The 22678-nt window shown below is 39.0% G+C and overlaps 1 protein-coding gene across 2 annotated transcripts in view; it reads left to right on the top strand.

Moving 5' to 3' along the window:
* Positions 1-21947, top strand: part of cib2 (calcium and integrin binding family member 2) — a 78047-nt gene extending 56100 nt beyond the window's left edge. Inside the window, exons 5-7 of one of the 2 annotated variants that reach the window (XM_073941918.1) lie at positions 17996-18143; positions 18335-18530; positions 21163-21947. In XM_073941918.1, the coding sequence (XP_073798019.1) occupies positions 17996-18143; positions 18335-18530; positions 21163-21184 (366 nt within the window). In that variant the 3' untranslated portion in view covers positions 21185-21947. 2 annotated transcript variants of the gene reach the window in all.
* The last annotated feature ends 731 nt before the right edge of the window (positions 21948-22678 follow it).

Here is a 22678-nt window from a genome sequence, read left to right as displayed (position 1 = left end):
TGAATTTGATTCCTAATGTTCAGGATGCATGAACAATTTTTTATACAGAGTTCATTAATTTTGTGGACAAGCACGCTCCCTGGAAAACTATTAGGGTTTGGGGCAATCATCTTCCTTGAATCAATTCTGGACTTCTTAGGCCCCGTTTACACTAGTGCGTTTTAGTTTTAAAACGGCGTTGTAGAATGAAAACGATCCGCGTCCACACTCGCGTTTTACCCAGCGTTTCTGAACAGCTCTCCGTCCACACCAAAACGCTGAAAACGCACATCACGTGACCACACACACACTCTCGGGCAAGCGCTCCAGCTTTTTAACCCAGATGAGAGCTCTGCTTGTCGGACTGCTTATCACGCATCTCCCGCTGGATCTAATCTCACTATATTTGCTAAACGTGATATTTCATTCATGTTGTTGTCTTTATCTAACGACATAGGCCAATTCCCTGACGTTGGTCATTGGAATCTATTAAGTTACTTGTTCACAGGTAACATGTTTTGGTTAAGCGCAAAGATAAGTTAATGATTAATCCAGGTACATTGACTGATCGCTTGCCTTTATTTCCTACAATGTATAAACTTATTGTATGTTATACTTTTATAATTATCGATTATTAAAACTGATATTCAGCAAAAGAGAGGGTGCGTTTCGTATTTTCACTGAAATTGAAAGGAGGCAGGTGTTATCGGCTCCGTTTAGTTATAAATATGCACACAGTGAAGATGACGCTTATATATGCAGCACGGCGCCTCAACATTTCTGCTGTCTGTTATAGGCAGTTCCTTAAATCATGTTTACGTTTTATTGTTGAGAAAGTGAAACAACGTAGCGAAGGTGATGTGAATGAAGTTATAATGTACACTGTTCCCTGTGAAGATTTACCCGTGTCCTCGGTATGTTTTCCATATCAAACTGAGAAGGGGGAGACTGCAGCCTTGATCAAAACTTGCGAAGTCTTAACTTACAAGAAGAGGATGCGAGACTGAACTGTGTGTGGGCTACTTAATATTCAGGAAAAGCCCCAATCAGAGAGGCGAACGTTTGCAGCCCCGCCTCCGTTTTCAGATGTCTCCGTCTTTCCCCATCCACACTGAGACGGAGCAGCAGCGTTTTAAAATGAAAACGGCCTTTCCAGCGTTTTCAAAAAGCTCCGTTTTCGGCGCTCGAGAACTCCGGCGTAGTGTGGACGGATGGCGTAACCGTAGCAAAACTTATGCGTTTTCAAACTAAAACGCACTAGTGTAAACGGGGCCTTAGTCTCTTTAGGCAAAGGGATAAAGCATGGGAAGTATTTCGCCCGACTAGAAGCAATGCTGATTGGGAGGTATATAGACATTTGAGAAAGACTTGAGAAAGGTCATAAGGATTATCTTTTCCAGCATGGTAAGAATCCTAAGAACTTTTGGAATAAAATAAAAAAAACATATTTAGTACTTTGAAAAAAAATGCGATCAACCAAATTAGATTGAATAGTACAATTTTACATGACCCTTTATCTATTGCTCAGTCATTTAATCAGGATTTTTCGTCTGTTTATCTCACATTAGTATCTGATTCTAATTTGAATATTATTACTGTATATGAGATTTTTCATGTAATAGTTGTTTTCAGTTTAGGAATATTTTACCTATTGAAATTCAGAATGTTATTAAGGAATTAAGTGGGAGTAGTGGTCCTGGATTGGATGTTATTGATAATAAGTTTCTTAAACTGTCTTCTCATATTATTATGTATCCACTTGCTGAGTTTTTTAATTTGTCTTTGTCTACATGTGTAATACCATATATTTGGAAAAGTGCACGCATTTCCCCACTTCACAAGGTTGGTGATGTACTTGATATCGACTATAGTCCCATATCCATATAACTATAGTCCCATATCCATTATATGTTCTTTTGCTAAAGTTTTTGAAAAATTAATATATAAACAACTTTCAGAATATTATCAATATTACAGATAATTAATATTATCAATCTGGTTTTAGATCTAATCACTCCACAACTACTACATTACTTAAGTTTACTAATAATTTGTTTGCTGCAGCTAATGAGGGTAAACTCACTGGTGATATTTTTCTTGATTTGTCCAAAGCTTTTGATTTAGTTGATCAATATTTACTTTTAGATAAGCTTTGTGATATTGGTCTGTCTGAAACTGCAATTATGTGGTTTAACGCATATTTGCATAATAGAAAACAATGTCTAGTATTAAATGGGTTTAACTCTGATTTTTTGGTTCAAGAAAGAGGTGTTCCTCAGGGTTCAATACTAGGACCACTTCTCTTCTCTATTTATGTTAATAATTTACCATTAATTCTCGATAAGTGTAGTGTCCAACTTTATGCTGATGATACCGTCATGTGTCAGATTCTGATATCTCACAAATTCAGTTGTCCCCTCAGTATGATTTTTAATATCTTACAAAATTGGCTTTTAGATAATAAATTAGTGCTTAATAAAACTAAGTCTTACATTATGGTTTTTGGTTCCAGTCGAAAACTTACTCTTATTTTTTATTATGTAATGACGGTACTTCTTTGGATGAAGTTGATTCGATTAAATACCTTGGAGTGTGGCTTGATTCTGAACTTTCCTTTACATCACATATTAATCATATTGTAAGTAAAGTTAACTTTGGAATTAGTACCTTACATTGGTCTAGACTCTAGACATTGTTTTTCATTTAGTGTTTGGAAGAAACTTGCTCTTCAACTTATTTTGTCAATTTTTGATTATTGCGATATTGTTTATCAGAGTGTGACAAAATTAGATCTTGCTCACCTTAATACAGCATATAATAGACTTTGCAGATTTGTTCTGGGTTGTTCTTTTTACACACATAATTGTTTATTGCATGATCTGTTCCAGTGGCCATCTTTGCACACAAGATGACATATTCATTGGCTTCAATTTATATGTAAATGTTAAGTATCCTTACTATTTACAACAAAATTTTGTATTTTTTTTCCCTAAATTATCAAGTTTGACACTCTGTTCAGACTTTTTTTTTTTCTCATTGTAAAAAATCTATGGGTAAAAGAGCTTTTATATTTAAGGGTCCAACAAATTGGAGTAATTTACCTGCTAACATTCGATCCATTACTTCATTTAAGGTCTTTATTTTTTTATTTTTTTTATTTTTTTTATTTGTTTGTTTTATTATTATTTTTTTTTATGTTATGTCACGTTCTTTGGATGTTGTGTAAGTTAATTGTGGGACCCCCTTGAAAATGAGATTGTACATCTCAAGGGGTTTATCCCAATGAATAAATATCACTTGAAATATCACTTAAAGAAGAGGAGAAGAACTGAAGAGAAGAGTTGAAGACTCTACCTTGCATGGTTTCGGACTTGTGAAGCTGCACATCGATGGATTTGCTCTTCAGTGTTTGAACTCTCAGCAGTGAATATTAAACCACGCTGAACTGAACTATACTGAACTTCAATGTACTCCAATGAAAACAAGTCTGTTCTACTCAACTATCGACTAGTCGACTATTACAGTCCTAGTAAATGCTGGGGCTGAGAGGAATTACAAAGCATTGTTTGTCATGCAATGGTCACATGAAAAGAATGAAATAAGAGGAAGTTGTTTGTTTCAAGAGAACAAAGGGATCCACATTCCAGAGAGACAGAGATCTAGAACCTCAGGCCCAGGATTGATTAGATCTTTCAAGTCCGGATAAGATCCAGAAACCAAGAGGTTCATGTCACATTTAAAATCCCAAACACCCTAATCACATCTAAAAACCAAGAGATGCTGATGAAATCACAAAACTAAAAGATGCTGATGACAACCTAAGGCAGAGCTTCACCGCCACTGGTTAGCATTTAACCAATTTACCCAATTACTAGCTCTGAATTGCTCCTGTCCCAACTTTTTTTTGGAATGTGTTGCAGGTCTGAATAACAGGAAATGATGTATATTTACAAATAAAAATAGGAAATAGTTTATGTTCATACTGTCTACAATGAAATATAATAATTTGGAAATCACTCCTTTTTTATTTGCGTTTTCCAAACTGTATAAATTTATACGTATAAATTAGTCAGCAAGGTTTCATATATTGGAGTATTTCAACAGTACATATTAAAATGTATAGATGTCTAAATGAATGTAAAGGAGTAGACAGCTTCCTGCAATGATTTTGTGAAGTGTTTGATCACCCTGAGGGTGGCAGGAGTGCCAGGGAAAACTTTTGACCATCCAACTAGGAGATCAGTCAGCTGTCGAATTTGCCGTTCACTTCCGGACTCTATCTCAACAAACCAGGTGGTTGAATTACACAATAAAAGTCCTTTACTGCAAAGGTCTCATCACTAAATAACAGACCGAAATATCATGTTAAAATGAACTGAAACCATTGAATCAATTCATTGAGCCTTCCATCTGTCTAGATCAGGGGTGGGCAAACTCGGTCCTGGAGAGCCGGTGTTCTGGATAGTTTAGCTCCAACGCTACTCAAACACACCTGAACATGCTAATCAGTGTCTTCAAGATCACCAGAAATCTATAAGCATATGTGTTTGATTAGAGTTGGAGCTAAACTGTGCAGGACACCGGCCCTCCAGGACCGAGTTTGCCCACCCCTGGTCTAGATAATCTCTGAGGCAGAAAACCCACTCAAACCTATTTACCATCTCTAACATCGCATACACCATTACAGCAGCAAACAGTGACCAAACCAACACTCCCGCCAAAATCTCTGCCTTTAATGCTGCCAATTGATGCACATCAAATCATGCTCTGTGAGACCCTGATTAAGATCCTACTAGTGAGTTTAACTACTATTTTACCATTCGACAACCAACGCATTGAAATTCCATAACCATTCGCAATGCTAAATCCAAGATTCATACTACAACCATGATTGAATCAGATGCAGCAGGGAATTTTATAGAGGATGTGTTTGCCAGAGAAAATTCCATCTCCATTAGCAGTCACGCCGATAGACAGGCACCCCCTAGGGAAAGGAAATGTCCACTACACTACCCAAGCACTCACTCTCAAAACTGGCTCTCTTCACTGCAAAACCATACATTTCTTTATCATCAATTCTCTCAGACATTCTGTGATGTTGGGGTTACCATGATTACAGAGACATAATTCTACCATTTCATGAAGAGAATGTTTACAGACTGTAAAGAGCTGAAGAAGGGGTTCATACGCCATCAACCTCTACATCAACCTCTTCAGCTTGTTTCTTCTTAGTGGGTTAGAAAGATAGGATAGAAGGATTACAACCTTGCATTGACTATCAAATCTAAATGATATTACAGCCAAAAATAAATATTCTCTCCCATTAGTCCCGAATCCCTGGAACAAATCTGCACAGCAAAGTACTTTACGAAACTTAATTTATGTAGTGCCTGCAATGTAATCAGAATAAAGGAGGGGGATGAGTGGGAAGCAGCATTCTACTGGCTACTATGAATATATTTTGATGCCCTTCAGATTAGCTAACAGTCCTTCTGTCTTCCAAACTTTAATCAACAATACCTTCAGAGACATGGTTAACCAGTGGTCATTGTTTACATTAACGACTCCTTGATAAGTATTATGGTATACCTAGTAGGGGTGTGACAAAATCCTTACTTTGCGAGACAAAAGACTGAGCGAGATATTTACACAATTTAAAATAAATCTTTAATTATGAATTATATGAATGTAAAATATTTATCTTTTATTCAAGTGAAAAAAAAAATCACGAACTGCAAAACATTTTGTGCTATTTTAATTGTAATGAATGTTATTTTACTTCTATTTCAATTTTGCCATAAAGGACAGGCAAACACTGTTAATTATTCTGCTATAAACTCTACTGACTGACTTCTCCCCTCTACAATTTTAAATGAGAAATCATACTCTTTTCCACAAATGTAACTTTTTATACAAATCATCTAAAAATGTAAGTATTTCATTTTAAAGTTTTCAGCAGTTTCACTTTCATTCAGCAAAATTTTTCCAATAAATAGTTGGCAACACCAACTATAGAAAAGTAGCTAAAGCCTGCCCGAAAAGTAGCAAAATGTAGTCAGATAACGTTAAGCACTAATTTGCGTATCAGTGACTTCATCACATAGTATCTCAAAAGCGTAAGCCCTTCATGTCTCTACTCTCTGAGGCGCCGTGTATTATATTATATTAAAACATTACATCCAGATGCACAATAAATAGGTTCTTATAAACATATTACGTAATGAGGTCATTGTGTAATCACAACTCTAAACTACATCTTTATGTAGTATACAAAAAAATTATATATTTTTTCTCAAATTGACTGGCCATTTCAGCAAAATATGTCCATTTAGGTTTGTATAAAAATATAGACTATTTGTAAAAGTAATAAAAACACTTTTTGAAAAGATTTTTTTATTTTTAAATATAACACTGATAATGAACAGTTACATTCTTTTAAACAATCACAGCTTTTTAACTTGTGAAATTAACACATTTTTGAAAGTAACCACAATTATAGCACAATTGGAATCTATTGTTTCCTAAATTACCAACAGTTATACATGTTAACAAATATCAGAAAATTATCACTTATGGAAAACAATCTGAGCTAGCAACTTACTCTACTGAGTCAACGTCCCTTTAAGGCAAGTCATTTCACGTGGCGGCCATCTTTGAAACCCCTCTCGGACATTATACTCGGGCATTCTATCTGAATGGGAAACATCAAATTCTCCATAACTGTTTGCCAAGCTTTCGATTACATTCTATATTATGAATAACCAATAAAATTATACAACGACTGACTATTTAGTTTTATTTCTAAATCTTCATATCACACAAAATCTGCAGAAAATCACATCTGGTCTGAGCCCCCCCCCCCCCCCACACACACATATCTTGTGTATTCTATAGTCTTTGACTGAGTGAAGCCTGCAGCCACTGTTTCACTTTTTAAAATTTGCTAAAAGTAGCCAAATTAATGTTAAAAATTGCAAAATTTGTTGCTTGGTGCTTTTTGAGAAAAAAAAGCTGCTAGGGTATTATGAAAAGTCTGTAAATCTCTAAATCTAGCAACAAAATTGCTAAGTTGGCAACACTGGTCAAACAGCCGTGTGTGTATGGCTTATCCTGTCGCAAAATGCATCTAAAAGTACACCACGGTAATAGTTTGATTACTGCATTTACATGTCTGTACTTCACAGCAATAATACAACTGAAATAGGAATACTACTCATGTCTTAACTTCATTTGTAAGCATGATGATTATGAAGCATATCTACGGCCGTACTCACACTAGGTACAGTTGCCTCGAACCGGGCCAAAGCACGCTTGTCCCCCCTTCTGTCTTCCCCGACGGCCCGCGCTCACACCTCAAACGGGCTTCGGCACGCTTACATCATCGCTGCTGCGCTGTTCAGTGAGAAGCACTCTCTCACTCAGCAGCACAGTGGAGATTTCTCTAGTTATATTGTTTCAGTCGTTTGATATGCCGTCAAATATTTCGCCAAACAGTCCTTAGGGATGCGGGGACACGCTGTCAGATATTTCGCCGAACAGATCCGCCACTTTTGGCGCTCATAAACAATTATAAAGCTCTCGTGCTGCAGGAATGAGGAGGTCTGCTGAAGGCACGCAGCTATCGTGCAGTGAGGAGTTTGCGTCTTTAATAAACTACGACAGTTTGCGTTCACTGAACAGTAAGAATGATTAATATATCCATATGAAACAGTGCCTTAAAAGTCACGTCTCGCTTTCAGTTTCTTAAGTGAACCGGGCTCAGGCACACCTCTTCCAACCGGGCCAGGGCCGGCCAAGTGAACCGTGCTTGAGCCCGATTCAGCGCACTCACACTTCTCAAACGATCCGGGAAACGGGCCTGGGCACGGTACGGATGGCATAGTGTGAGTAGGCCCTAAAGTTCTTTTCCATCGCCTGGTTACGAACCGGTTAATTTTTGTAGCAGCAGTTGTAGCAGCCTTTGCCTTTGGACTTGGCAACCTTTGAACTCAGATGAAAAAACTGGATATGTCACATCTGCCCAAGCACATGAGTGACATGCAACAAAGAGGCAGTCCGGGTTGTCAGGTGTATGCAAAGCAGTTGATGTGCCGTTCAAATCCAATCCTGCCTCCAATCTTCAGTGCAAAATTCACCCTCACAATTCATCATAACGTCACAATTCAGGAGACAACTTTTCACCTCGACAAGAAATTTCATCGTCTGTCACTCTAGTTCAAATTATGGTGCTCAGGAAAATACTTACTGAAATGTGCAGACAGAGCTTGCAGCTAAGCACATTCTATGCAAAATTCATCCAAGGTGGGAAACAGATTTCCCCCATCAACCTGCCCTCTCTATTGCTTCAGTTTCTTCACAAAGCCTAGACATTGTTAGTAGGTTTTAACACAAATTAAGGGAATTAAGCCAATCAAAAATATCAGACAGCTATGCAAGATCTGTGAGCCACTTAGCATCAGTAACATAACTTGCAAAGAAAGATCCACAATCAATTAGAAAAATCCTCAGTTCGTCACGCAATGAAAATATATGCTGCAGGACTTTTCCTCTGGGGAGCCATCTAACATCTGTGTGCAAAAGCAACAATTCATAATCTGACCCCTTTTTTGCACAAGGCAAACAGTCTTGATTTTGTGGGATGAGTCTTTATGAAATTCACAATCTATAATGCTGTTCAAATTTGCATGATGTGTTTTTGCTGCAAGGACTTCTTTGTGAATCATACAGTTGGTGAAACAAACATTCAGCTACTTCATGAATGGAGTTGGGTATCGTTTGGGTTTTTTCGATACCGGTGCTAAATCGATACTTTTAAAACGATACCGGTGCAAAAACGGTGTCTGAACCAATTCTTATTAGCCACAAAATGATGGTGCATACCTCTACAAAAATACTTTTTTGACAAAATATTTTAAAAAATCATTTTAATAGAACTGTAACAAGGAGCCTGACAGGGAGGGATCCATTTGCAGTATTTAATAGACATAGTTCAATCACAATCATACAATACGCACTAAAGTGCGAACTCACATCAACAGTATGCAATAGTGGTCGAGTGGCTGGCGGCTGACAGACACAGTGTGATATGACAGGCATGGATCAGTGGCAGGTGGCGTGGTTCAGAGTCCAAATATCAGGCGTGGGTCAAGGGCAGACAGCGTGGTTCAGAGTCCAGATAACAAGTAAGGTTTGGGGCAGGCAGAAGGCAACTTAGAGTCAGAAACAGCCCTGGTGATACACAGGAGATCAGGCAAGGGAATAATGCTCAGAGATGTTAGCCGTGGCAGAACAAGACTTCGCACTGAACTGGTGTTTGAGCGTGGCTCATAACAGGTAGTGTGGGTCATTAACAGGATAGCTTTCAGGTGTGTGCGCTATCAGTATAAGTGGATGATGTAATGCTAAAAGTCCGGAGATGGTGGCCTCTGCTGGCCAGCGAGGGGAATGACTGTGACCGAGTCGATGATAGAGCCCCCCTCCAACGAACGGCTCCTGAAGTCAGAAGAATCGCGACGCCGGGGTCTTCCATGGGGGCGAGGGGCTGGCATTTCCGGATGCTGCAAGTGGAACTCATTCAACAGAGTTGGGTCGAGAATATCCTTACGGTTGATCCAAGATCTTTCCTCCGGGCCGTACCCCTACCAATCAATGAGGTACTGTAGCTGTCCGCCTCGGCGTCTGGATCTCAGGATCTCGTGGATCTGGTAAGCCTCTTCTCCGTCGATCATGATAGGTGGGGGACCCTGTTCACCGGCTGCCACCTCCCTATCCACCTCGACTGGACCAACAGCAGGCTTGAGCAGGGAGACATGGAATGTAGTAGAGATACGGTAGTGGTTAGGTAAGGTCAGGGGAAATTTGTCTCTCAATCTGAAAAGGATCCACGTACCTGGGGCTGAGTTTCTTGCAGGGGAGTTTAAGGCGGAGGTTGATAACCACATCCACTATCCTGAAGAGTACGTAGGGCCAGGACGACGATGACGATTGGCTTGCTCCTTGAATCTCCTGATGGCATGAGATAGGTGGGTGTGAGCCGCATTCCAAACCTCGCACTTTTTAAACCAGGAATCAACGGCTGGGAGCTCCGAGGGTTCTCCGGACCATTGGAACAGAGGGGGTTGAAAGCCTAGTACACACTGAAAGGGAGTTAGACCCGTAGATGGTTTTCTCATGGATTTTTTTGCGTACTCAGCCCACATGAGGAATTTGTTCCAGTCAGCCTGATTAGAATGACAATACGACTGGAGAAACCGACCAAAATCTCCTGGTTGAGGTGTTCAGTCTGGCCGTTGGACTGAGGATGGTAACCGGAAGTAAGACTGACGTTGACTTGGAGGTTTTTGAAGAATGCAGACCACAGTCGTAAAGTGAATTGGGGACCTCTATCGGATACGATGTCATCGGGCAAACCATAATATCGAAAGACAAATTCACTGGTAGTGTTTCCTTGGGACTGGGGCAGATCAGTAATGAAATCGGGAATGTTTGGCCATATGACAAGGAGAGCAGTTGTTTATAAACTTGATAACATCCTTGGTAATAGATGACCACCAGTAACGGTTCTGAATGAGTTAAAAGGTTGCTGTACTACCTGGATGACCGGAACTGGGGCTATTGTGAATTTCAGTGATGTAGGGTTCTGATCAGATGTTCGGAGAATTTCAGTTTCGATATCCCATTGAATGGGAGCTAAGATCAGGGATTCCTTTAGGATTGGCTCGACATCAGCAGCCAATACCTCTTCATCAAACAAGCGCGACAATGCGTCAGCTTTGACATTCTTGGACCCGGGAAAATAAGTGACATTGAAGTCAAAGCGTATGAAGAACAAAGCCCACCTTGCCTGTCTAGGGTTTAATCTCTTGGCTGATCGGATATATTCGAGGTTCTTGTGGTCAGTGACAAAAATGAATGGGTGTTTGGTGCCCTCTAGAAAGTGTCTCCACTCCTCCAATGCCGCTTTCATGGCTAGGAGCTCACAGTTACCAACATCGTAGTTTCTCTCAACTAAATTGAGTTTGCTAGAATAAAAGGCACAGGGGTGGAGTTTATTAGTTGCTTGGGATCTCTGGGAGAGTATAGCACCGATGCCCGTGTTAGAGGCGTCAATCTCCACCACAAATGGCTGGTTGGGATCAGGATGACACAGGATGGGCGCGGTTGAAAAGTGGGACTTGAGCTGGTTGAAGGAAAGAGTGGCTTCATTATTCCAATTCAAACGGGCATTATTCATTTTTACCATGGCTGTGAGGGGAGCGGCTACTGTACTAAAGTTCCTGATGAACCTCCGATATAAGTTAGCGAAGCCAAGGAAACGTTGCAGTTGCCGGATGGTTTTGGGTTTGGGCCAATGAGTGACTGAATCGACCTTCTGTTGGTCCATGGCAACGCCCTCGGGACTGATTATGTTGCCGAGAAATGATACACAGGTCTGATGGAACTCACATTTGGATGCTTTAGCGTACAACTGATTTTCAATCAGGCGTTTTAGGACTGTTCTGACGTGACAAATATGCTCAGGCAAGGAGTTGGAATAAATGAGGATGTCGTCGATGTAAACGATGACCCACTGATTCAGCATGTCTCTGAAGATATCATTGATGAAGGCTTGGAAGACGGAGGACTGTTTGCTAGGCCGAAGGGCATAACTAAATATTCATAATGGCCATTTACAGTGGAGAAGCCGGTTTTCCACTCGTCACCCCGTCTGATGCGAATGAGGTTATATGCACTGCGGAGGTCCAACTTGGTGAAATACTGGGCTGATTCTAATTGTTCAAGGGCTGCTGGAACTAATGGCAAGGGGTAGCGATACTTGAATGTAATCTCGTTCAATCCTCTGTAATCAATGCACGGGCGCAGGCTCCCGTCCTTCTTCTTGACAAAAAAGAAGCCAGCTGAAGCGGGTGACGTGGATGGTCGAATAAAGACCTTTTCCAACTCCTCCGTAATGTAAGTATTCATGGCTTCGGTTTCAGGCTGAGAGAGTGGAAATATTCTTCCACGAGGGGGCGATGTACCTGGTAGTAGTTCGATTGCACAATCATACTCACGATGAGGCGGGAGTTTAGTGGCTTTCCTCTTGTAAAAGGCTTCAATGAGATCTTGGTAAACTTCGGAGATTTGACTCAATTCAGGGTCTTCTGAACAGGCAATGATAGTGTTGAGCTGGACAGGGGTGACAGATTGTAGACATTGGTTAAGGCAATTATTACTCCATCTTGTGATCTCACCAGTTCTCCAGGAGATTTGGGGGTCATGGATCTGTAGCCAGGGTAACCCGAAGATAATGGTACGCTGAGGAGAGTTAATCACTAGGAAGGAGAGTTCTTCTTCATGGAGAGATCCTGTTTGAACAGAGAGTGGTAGAGGTCGGAATTTAATGTTTCCTTCCCCCAGGGGGCATCCGTCTATAGCAGTGATGGCTAGGGAAGAATCACAGGTGGTTAGAGGGATGTAGTGGTTTTTGGCAAACGTGTGATCAATAAAGTTGCCAGCAGCTCATGAATCAACCGTAGCTAGAGTCGGGATCTTTACGTCACCATATTTTAGACAGACAGGTAAACTCAGAATGTTATTGGAGGTGGAGAACAAAGTGGTTGCACTCACAGATAATGTCTTGGGTGGAGGTTTATTGGGACACTGAAACTTGGTATGACCCAAACGACAGCAATACAGGCATAAGTGATTTCTCAGTCTCCTTTCACGTTCCTCAGGGGTTAATCAGGTTCTGCCCAGTTGCATGGGTTCAGTAGAACTTGGAGCTGAGGGATTTTCAGGGGATACAGGACAAGGAGAAACAGAACGTAGGGGTCTTCTAGCTCGAATTAAGTTATCCAACCTGATTGAAAGCTCGATGAGCTGGTCCAGTAATTTTCCCTCATCACGGCATGCCATTACAGTTTATTAGGGTTCAGAGCTTTTCTATAGAGGGTCTTTAGAGGATCGTCAGCCTAGCCAGTCTGCACAGCTAGCATGCGGAAATGTAGAGCGAACTCGGCTGCAGGTTGTTTTCTCTGCTGGACACACAAAAGCTCCTCACCAGCGTTATGACCTCCTTCAGGATGGTCGAAAACTGTGCAAAAACGTTTGAGAAAGTCATTAAATGAGGGAAAAATTGGGGTATTGTCTGGCCAAACAGCAGTAGCTCAGTCTAAAGCCTTTCCCGTGAGGAGGGAACACACAAAGGCAATTTTATTATTCTCATCATTAAACAGATGGGGCTGTTGAGCGATAAACAGTTTACACTGTAATAAAAAGCCTTTGCACTTAGCTGGGTTACCTGAGAACTTCTCAGGGAATGCCTAATGGACACCGGAAAAAGTCTGGATCTGTGTAACAGGGTGTTGACTGGGAGAGTAATTGGCGGTGAGTTGACCATTTATGTGAAGCTGCTTTGACACAATCTACATTGTAAAAGCGCTATACAAATAAAAAAAAGCTGAAGCTGTGGAAGCAACTTGCAAGTTTTGCAATGACTTAGCCAATTCATCGGTAAGCTGGGTTAAATGGGACAATTGCTGCTGATGTGTCGTTAGTACCTGAGCTTGAGCTGTGACTTCGTGGGACAAGACCTGCATGGCTGCGGGATCCATGTTGGGCGAAGTCTTCTGTAACGAGGAGCCTGACACGGAGGGATCCATTTGCAGTATTTAATAGACAGTTCAATCATAATCATACAATACGCACTAAAGTGCAAACTCACATCAACAGTATGCAATAGTGGTCGAGGGGGTTGGCGGCTGACAGACACAGTGTGATATGACAGGCATGGATCAGTGGCAGGCGGCGTGGTTCATAGTCCAAATATAAGGCGTGGGTTGAGGGCTGTCAACGTGGTTTAGAGTCCAGATAACAAGCAAGGTTAGGGGCAGACAGATGGCAACTCAGAGTCAGAAACAGTCCGGGGTGATACACAGGAGATCAGGCAAGGGAATAATGCTCAGAGATGTTAGCCGTGGCAGAACAAGACTTCGCACTGAACTGGTGTTTGAGCGTGGCTTATAACAGGTAGCGTGGGTCATTAACAGGATAGCTTTCAGGTGTGTGCGCTATCAGTATAAGTGGATGATGTAATTCTAAAAGTCCGGAGATGGTGGCCTCTGCTGGCCAGCGAGGGGAATGACTGGGACCGAGTCGGTGACAAGAACAATATAATTACAGTATAAAACATCAATTCATATTGTATTACATAAATACATTTCCTTTGATCATTTTTTGGTTAGCATGAATTTATATATATATATATATATATATATATATATATATATATATATATATAACAAAATACTAAAAACATTATTCTAAGTCATTTGTTTTCATGCATCACTCTGCAGTCTTCATAAACAAGATAATTAAATAACTTAAACTCAAAATAATCTTCCTTGTTCATTTATTTGACAAGTAATGTTGTACGGGTGTAGGATAACACATTTCTAACATTCAAGTACATCAAGGCACATTGCTGCACCTGTAAATTTTAACAGGCCTACAGTTGAAGTCGATTTATTTTGCCCTCCTATTCATTTAAAATAATATTTCTGAAAATTTTTACAGTGTTTCCTAATAAATAATTATTCTGGAGTCATAATAAGTTCTATTTCCTGTCCCACTTTATATTAAGTGTCCTTAACTACTATGTACTTGCATCAAAAAATAAATACAATGTACTTACTGTGTTAGTAAAGTATTTGAAAACAATTGTGGTCCTCTTGAGTTGGGATAGAGGTTGGGTTATAGATAGGTTTGGTGGTATGGGTAGGTTTAAGATGGCGCCCCTGGACGTGTACTTAAAACATGCGCGCACCAGCTAGCGGGGGTTTTCACAGACGTCTTTAACCTCTTGCTCTCTCAGTCTGTGGTTCCCAATTGCTTTAAGACAGTTACTATTGAGCCAATACCAAAATCAGCTAAAATTACATGCTTGAATAACTGTTGTCCAGTTGCACTGACATCCATCTTCAGCAAGTGCTTTGAGAAGCTTATTAAAAACCACATCTGCTCAGTTCTGCCTGCTCACACTGACCTTCTGCAATTTGCATACAGAAACAACCGCTCCACTGATGATGCAATTGCTTTCACCTTGCACACTGCTCTGTATCACCTGAAAAACAAAAACACATATGTGAGAATGCTGTTTGTGGACTACAGCTCAGCATTCAACACCATAGTGCCTGCCAAGCTGGTGGTGAAACTTCATGCTCTGGGCTTACACAGCTCTTTGTGCAACTGGATTCTGGACTTCCTGTCAGGCAGACACTAGGTGGTCAGAAGAAACAACATCACCTCATCCACTCTGATCCTCAACACTGGTGCTCCACAGGGCTGTGTTCTCAGCTCACTCTTGTACTCCCTGTACACACATGACTGTACATCCAAACACAGCCATCATTGAATTTGCTAATGACACAACCGTGGTGGGCCTAATTACCTATAATGATGAGACGGCCTACAGAGAGGAGGTGCACACTCTGACGCAGTGGTGTCAGAAAAAACACCTCTGTCAACATCAGCAAAACCAAGGAGCTGGTGGTGAATTTCAGGAGAGAGAAGAAAGAACCAACTCCCATCACCATCAATGGGACACCAGTGGAGAGGGTCAGAACTCCACTGAACTCAGAACTCAGTTTCTTGGAGTACAAATTGCTGAGAATTTGACATGGACCGCTCACACAGATGCAGTGCTGAGGAAGGCCCAACAATGCCTCTTCTTCCTCAGGCATCTCAGGAGGTTTGGAATGAGCCCCCGCATCCTCCATCGTTCTACACCTGCACTGTGGAGAGCACCCTGTCTGGCTGTATCACCAACTGGAATGGAAACAGCACCAGCAGCAATTGCAAAGGTCTACATAGGATTGTGCGAACTGCTGGACGCGCAGTAGGAGGTGAGCTTCCCTCCCTCCAGGACATCTACACCAGGCGTTGCATGAGGAAAGCCAAGATAATCATCAGCGACTCCAGCCACCCAAACCATAGACTTTTCTCTCTGCTACCCTCAGGCAGACGGTTCCGCAGCATCTGGTCACACACCAGCCGACTGAAGAAAAGTTTCTTCCCTCAGACTATCAGGCTGATGAACACTTAACACACCCCACACAAACTCTTCCACACCCCTCACTGCAAACCATAAATATGAAGCTTGCACTGCACTTTAACTAATTCATACTTAAAACAATACTGCCTACAACTCTGTGTACACCTATTCATTCTCTTCTACGTATTGCTGTCAAAATTGCCAATTTTACATTGTCTTGTTTTGTTTTTTTTGGGAGTATGTTGTTGTATGTTGTTGTATTTTGCACTGTCTGTATTTTGCACTGTCTGGAGCCAGCACCTAAGCTTTTCACTCATCATAGCGCACTTGCTGCTGATGATGTGACAATAAAAGTGATTTGATTTGGTTGGCCCTATGGTCAGTCTTTTCTCCTCCATGGCTCCTTCCTCCCTTGACTTCACCCTGGACCCTCCTTCTGGCTGCGTTCTGCGTTATATGGCTCCTTCTCCCTTTCAGGTTCCCTCCGTCCATCTACTCCTCCCTGGCTACCTTCTTTCCGCATCATTCTCCGGCATCCCTCATGTCTCCCCCCTCCAGTGACTCCTCCCTTTTGTATTTATTTTTTGTAGGACGTGCCTTACTAGAGGAGAGTGGGGGAAATGTCACGATTAGGTGTTTCCCAGGTGTAGTGTTCTATGTGTTTGTTATGTCATGCGATTCCTTTATTCTGTTTATTTACCATTTGTTAGTGTCTTTTAGTTGCACCTGTGTCTCACCCCTGTTTGTTAACAGTTTAAACATGTCTTGTATTTATACCCCCCTAAGTTTTGTCAGTTCTTAGGTGGGGTTTTGTGACCATTCCTTGCCTACACGTGTTTCAATGTGTTCCAGTTCTATGTTCAAGTTCTTATATGTAAGTGTTTATTAATAAATCGATAGGTTTTAAAACAATCCTCGTTTTCTAACATTACTGAAAATGTGCAACCATGACAGTTGCCAGTTAGTCACTATAATGGTTCAGTTATAGTAATTAACTGGCGACACTGTTAAATAGTTCTGTTACTAACTGACAACAGTGTTGCCAGTATTCTACTGTAAAAAAAGCCCTGTAAGGTCTTACATTCCACATATGAATACATATAAATAACACTGGGTTTTCTGCTATAAAAAAGTTCTGCTAATACCTTATGAAAAATAAAACAATGGTTTGCATTCAAACAAAAATGAAGCATTGCCATTAGAACAACACTTTATTTGTCATACCATCTTTATAATCATAGCATGATACGTCATAAAAATGTCTAACTAAATTTCATTTAAACGTCATTTTAAATGAAAAGAATGTGACATTGTTTGAGATGTCATCAATTTTTCTTTAAAGTGCCATTTTAGAAAAGTGACAATAATATTTAATAACATTTTAATGACCAATAAAATTTGTATTACTAGTTGAGATCATGAAAATATTAATGACACTTATGAAATTCATGACAAAATTATAATGGCATTTATGATAAGTTTTTTGATGTTGTCTTGACAAAGACAGGTTATAAAGTATTTGGTTATGCCATGTTGTTGTAACCAAGGCATGTCAAACAATGTCATTTTTATTTAAAATGACATGACTTAACATAAAACATTTAATTACAGTTGTCATAAGCACACATAAAATTTCTTTCACAATCATGGTCATAAAGGTCATAAACACCTTAAGTAAAGTGTTACCCACGTGTCTTTCAGATGGAACAGCCCTGACTTGCATTGTAGAATGCAACTATGTTTTTGCCTTGTCTGCGAAACTGGGTGTCAAGTCTTATTTCTTATTGGTGGGTGAAGTCAATGCAAATAGCGTTTGCCACCAGGACATCATATCAACGCTGTGAAAAAAAGACACTGCATAATAAATATTATGGTGGTACACAAAAAGTTCTGTCAAATTGCAGCCTATCTGTAGGGGTTTTTTTATTTGTGCAATCCAATTAAGCATTTTTAGAACTCTCAACATCTTTTTTTTTTTTCTAGGAAAATCCATTCAGGAATCGAATAGTGGAATCCTTCTCTGAAGATGGACAGGGGAACCTCAGCTTCAATGACTTTGTGGACATGTTTTCGGTTCTCAGTGAAATGGCACCTAGAGAACTAAAAGCAATTTATGCTTTTAAAATATATGGTAAAACCAACTTTTCACTACTATATATTTATTTTAATATAAACTAATTAAAAAATATACAATTGTTTATAATGTAATAACAATGTGACAATGTACAGTTTTGCAAGTAGTAGTATACATTTTTTAGGCCACCAATTATAAACTGAAGCAACTCCTTTTGTGGTTAACCTTATCATTTGTTTTGTTCTTAGACTTTAATGTGGATAATTACATCTGCAAAGAGGATTTAGAAAAAACTTTAAACAAGTTAACAAAGGAGGAGCTTACACCAGAGGAGGTTAATCTGGTATGTGAGAAGGCCATTGAGGAGGCTGACCTTGATGGAGACAACAAGCTCTCTTTTGCCGATTTTGAAAACATGATTTCCAGGGCCCCTGACTTTTTAAGGTATAAATACTGCTGTAAAAATGCATGGTTCTTTTAATGAATAGGAACTACAGTTTAATTCTGCTTTTGTATTACTTGCTAAAAATGGATGGGGTTTGGTATGATGAAGAAACATCAGACTTCAGTTTGGTTCAATTGTTTGAAAATCCTGTACTTTTTAATGCTTTTTTAGTTAGCATATACTGACATAGAAATCTGTTGCTTAAGATAGAAAAGCAGATCATAGAACAGAGTAACTGTTTGTATTTGCTGTCCAATACTTACTGATATGTAGAGTTTACAGTAGCTTAATCAATCCAACAGAACAAGCTATTTGAGTCTTCAGATTTACTATAAAGTAAAATAAAGCTAGTTGGAACTAAAACATGCAGTATGCTGGTCTAACAGGGGCAGAAACTCACCCTGCTAACGGAATTCTAATGATAGTACTTTTTTTAAAAAATAATATAAAATGCACAACATACACAACTTAAACAAATATTGTAGAAACATTCTATAAAGTTTTTTTGAGGTACAATTTAATACATTGATACATGATATTAAATTGGTAAACAAACAGAGAAGAAAATAGTTTTACAGGTCCATTTCCAATCCTTGAAATTGCCCTTAATATGATACATCAACAGAATAACCCAGTTAGCTCCTGAGTTGTGTTTTGGATGAAATAAAGGCCAAATCATAATTAGAATTGACAAAAGCAGCTGACAGGGATGTATTTAATAGGGGTAAGAATCACTGGTTAACCCACGATGCAATATCTTAATATTCTGTCATATATTAATATATCGCAAGAAAACCATCCGTGATACATCACAATATTTGTAAATAAAGAGAAAAAATGCATTAAAAAGTTAGAGCACATACAGCCCATACTGTATATTTTACAGAATTGCAACAATGTACAATTGCACAGTTGTTAAATAAGCATGAAAATGCTGATTTGCAGAGAGCAATTTGTGGCTGAAAGGGCAACATCTCTAAATTAGTCATATCAGCAGCATATCATTGTACAAATTACATTAACAACTGTCAAAATAGCTATTTATTGCTTTTCTTATAATTTGTAAAATAAAGACACTTATTACAACTTGGCCAACGTATTTTATGTTGCCTAAACTTTTAAACATTTAACCCTAGTTTATTTTTAATGCAAAATCATGCATTCCCACTAGATGCATATTTTTAATCAAGAACAATAAATGATCAACATTTGTACTGATTAACATTGTGTGCATTCCTCCGAGCACTTATAGTGTCTCAAGCAATTGAGAACTCGGGGTTACAAATGTAATCATAGCTCTATGACTTATTAGAGGACCGCCAGATTGGTTATCCTAAGTTACCTAGTGAAGTCTTTTTCTGGTGCTCATATCTTGTCAAGTATACATATCAAAATTGTCCCTCCTGTTCTCCATCCTGTTATGGCCCTTCCAGCCATAAACTTTTAAAGCTTATTCAACTCAAAGTCTTAATGTTAGCTGTGTTTAAGACTATACAATGCAAATTATTTATTTGTGTGATGATGATAAAATAATAGCATCATTTTAGCCATAAAAAATCAAAATTAGACTTTTACTGGTGCCTAGCCCTCGTTATAATGGACAGTTCTTTATTTAAATTGTATATGTATTATTTTTTATGTGAATATAATACCAGTATAAAAAACAAATTGGGATTAAAAAATCTAGTTGTGCAGTTCTAAAATAACCAACCAATATATGCATAGAAAGGTTTTTTTCTGTTTGATGATTTAATTTTCAGTTTCGCTGAACATCAAGAAACATATTAAAATGAATATGAAAAGTAATTTCATGACCAATTTTAATCTATTAACTTTATTGTAAACTGGTCTGTAATATCAGTTTGTTGTATTTAGTAGACACCTAGGGACAAAATTACATTGCATAGTTATGGACTGATTTCAAGGGGCCGCCATTTTAAACAGCAAAATCGAGGCCACGGTGGGAGGAAACCCAGAAGCATCGCCTGAGTCACACAGGAATGTTGTGTGCCTGACTGTATATCTTATCAGCAAAGAGAAATCGACACAAATTTATACTTTTTCCACCTACCAGCTGACTCAAAGGTCCATTCTGAATGAATAGTGAAAATAAAAAGGGATATATGACCTCATTTTCAGCTAAGTTAAGTTAAGAAATGGCAATAGTTAGCTAACGTTTTCTTTCCCAAACACACATTTTTGATACCATTCATTAAACTCAAGTTAATGAACTGATTCTTTCACTATATTAGACCTGTCACAATACTGAATTTCGGTATTGAAATTTTAAAAAGTCCATTCCGCAGTAACATTTAAGGCACTGTTTATGGCCTCGCTTTCGTGTTTTAAAATAGCGGCCATGTGAAATAAGCGTATTGGCAGGTTTATTGCCAGCAGAAGTGATGTGCTTATTGCACATTTAAAGCATGTGCCATTTTACTGCAAATTGTGATTGCAACTAAAGCAAATCAGATTTTACATAGTCTAACAGTAGTAAATATATCTCTCTCCCATGTGTCTGTCTCAGAAATGTAATCTGTTGCCTTGCAACTGAGTTGGACACTCTTTGTTTGGTTCATTGACTTTTATCTTCAATTTAATGTGTTTTCTCTCTTTGTTCTTTTTCTGCAGCACCTTCCATATACGAATCTAAATCAGCTACAGCAGAAGATACCAATGCTGATGTCCGTTAAAAGACAAGTCCACATCAGAGGATAAACATCTATTATTGGTTTCCTGCCATTTTTGCACCAGAAGCACTCTTGACAGGATTACTGACAAAAGCATGTTTTTTTTATCAATGGAAAATGTAGGAGTAGAAATCGTTTGTATATTTTTTTTTCAAAAAGATGAAATTGAAAGGTGAGGCCTTTTGTGGGTCCCAGGACCCGCACACATAGTCCTGGACAAAAATGAACACAGGCTTTTATTTTAAGTATCCATAACACACTGGACTGAATTTTGGCTCAAATAAATAATGAGACAGTTTTTGTTTTTTCAAGAAAGAAAAAAACTAAATGGATAAGAATATGAATGAGAGGGCTAAAAGCACATCACTGGTATTAATGGCACTGGATCAGTGTTTTCTAAAGCTATGCAATCTGTTTCCATAAAATGCATGAAATAGATTACATTCCCCACATTTTCCCATTCCCAAGTTCTCTACTGCTCTACAATTTCGTAGTTTAATTGCTTATAGAACTGGAGCATGATGACAATCATATAAATGTTCTCCAGTTGAATGAAGGGCTCAGTCATTATATATTCTTCTATGGTCTTATTTCATTCTCTCTCCATGTGTCTGCTCCTTCTGTCCTAATTTGAGGTGTTAGTCTCTTACCTATGAATTTACTCAGACTTTGTTGTGATAGAGGGCATTTTACTTAACTTTTAATAAAGATTTTGTGCTGATTGTTGACTGACTACATGTGTTTATGATGCTTTGAGATGAATGCCCTTTTTTGACATTATTTAAGGGATAGTTTGCCCAAAAAGTACAATTTTGTCTTAATTTACTTGTCCGTATGTGTATGTTCTTTGTTAAGTGGAAGACACGGGAAGACAAAAGAAGAATTTCTGAAGAATGTTTAATTCTTATATAGATGTAAAAAAAAAAAAAAAATCGTTAACAGTGTTTAACACTAGTCCATGCGACTCATAATGTTTCAAGTGTTTTGAAGCAGATCATTATGATGTTTTTAATAACATGCTTGGCATCAAGAGATCGATTATTATTAACCTTTTGTAGAACTTATTGTTATTAATATAATAATTTTTTTTTTATGAATTGCATAAATATAATTTCTAGAATTTCATTACCTGATGAACAATCTAAGGGCGTTCTCACACTATGCTATCCGAACTGTGCCCAAGGCCGTTTCCCAGATAGTTTGAGAAGTGGGAGTGCTTTGAATCGGGTTTATTTGGCCGGCCCTGGCCAGGTTGGAAGAGGTGTGCAGAGAGCGGTTCACTTGGGCTCAGGCATGGTACACTTGTAGTGTGAGCTCGAAACTAAAGACGAGGCGTGATTTTTAAGGGACTGTTTCACATAGATTTATTTATCAATCTTACTGTTCAACAAAACTGTCGTAGATTATTAAAGATGCAAACCCCTCACTGCACAACAGCTGCACCTTTTGCAAACCTC

The sequence above is a fragment of the Danio rerio genome, chromosome 25 (assembly GCF_049306965.1).
Source record: "Danio rerio strain Tuebingen ecotype United States chromosome 25, GRCz12tu, whole genome shotgun sequence".
Lineage (NCBI taxonomy): Eukaryota > Metazoa > Chordata > Actinopteri > Cypriniformes > Danionidae > Danio > Danio rerio.
The sequence above is the reverse complement of the archived record's forward strand: the minus strand, read 5'-3'. Positions and strand labels throughout refer to the sequence as shown.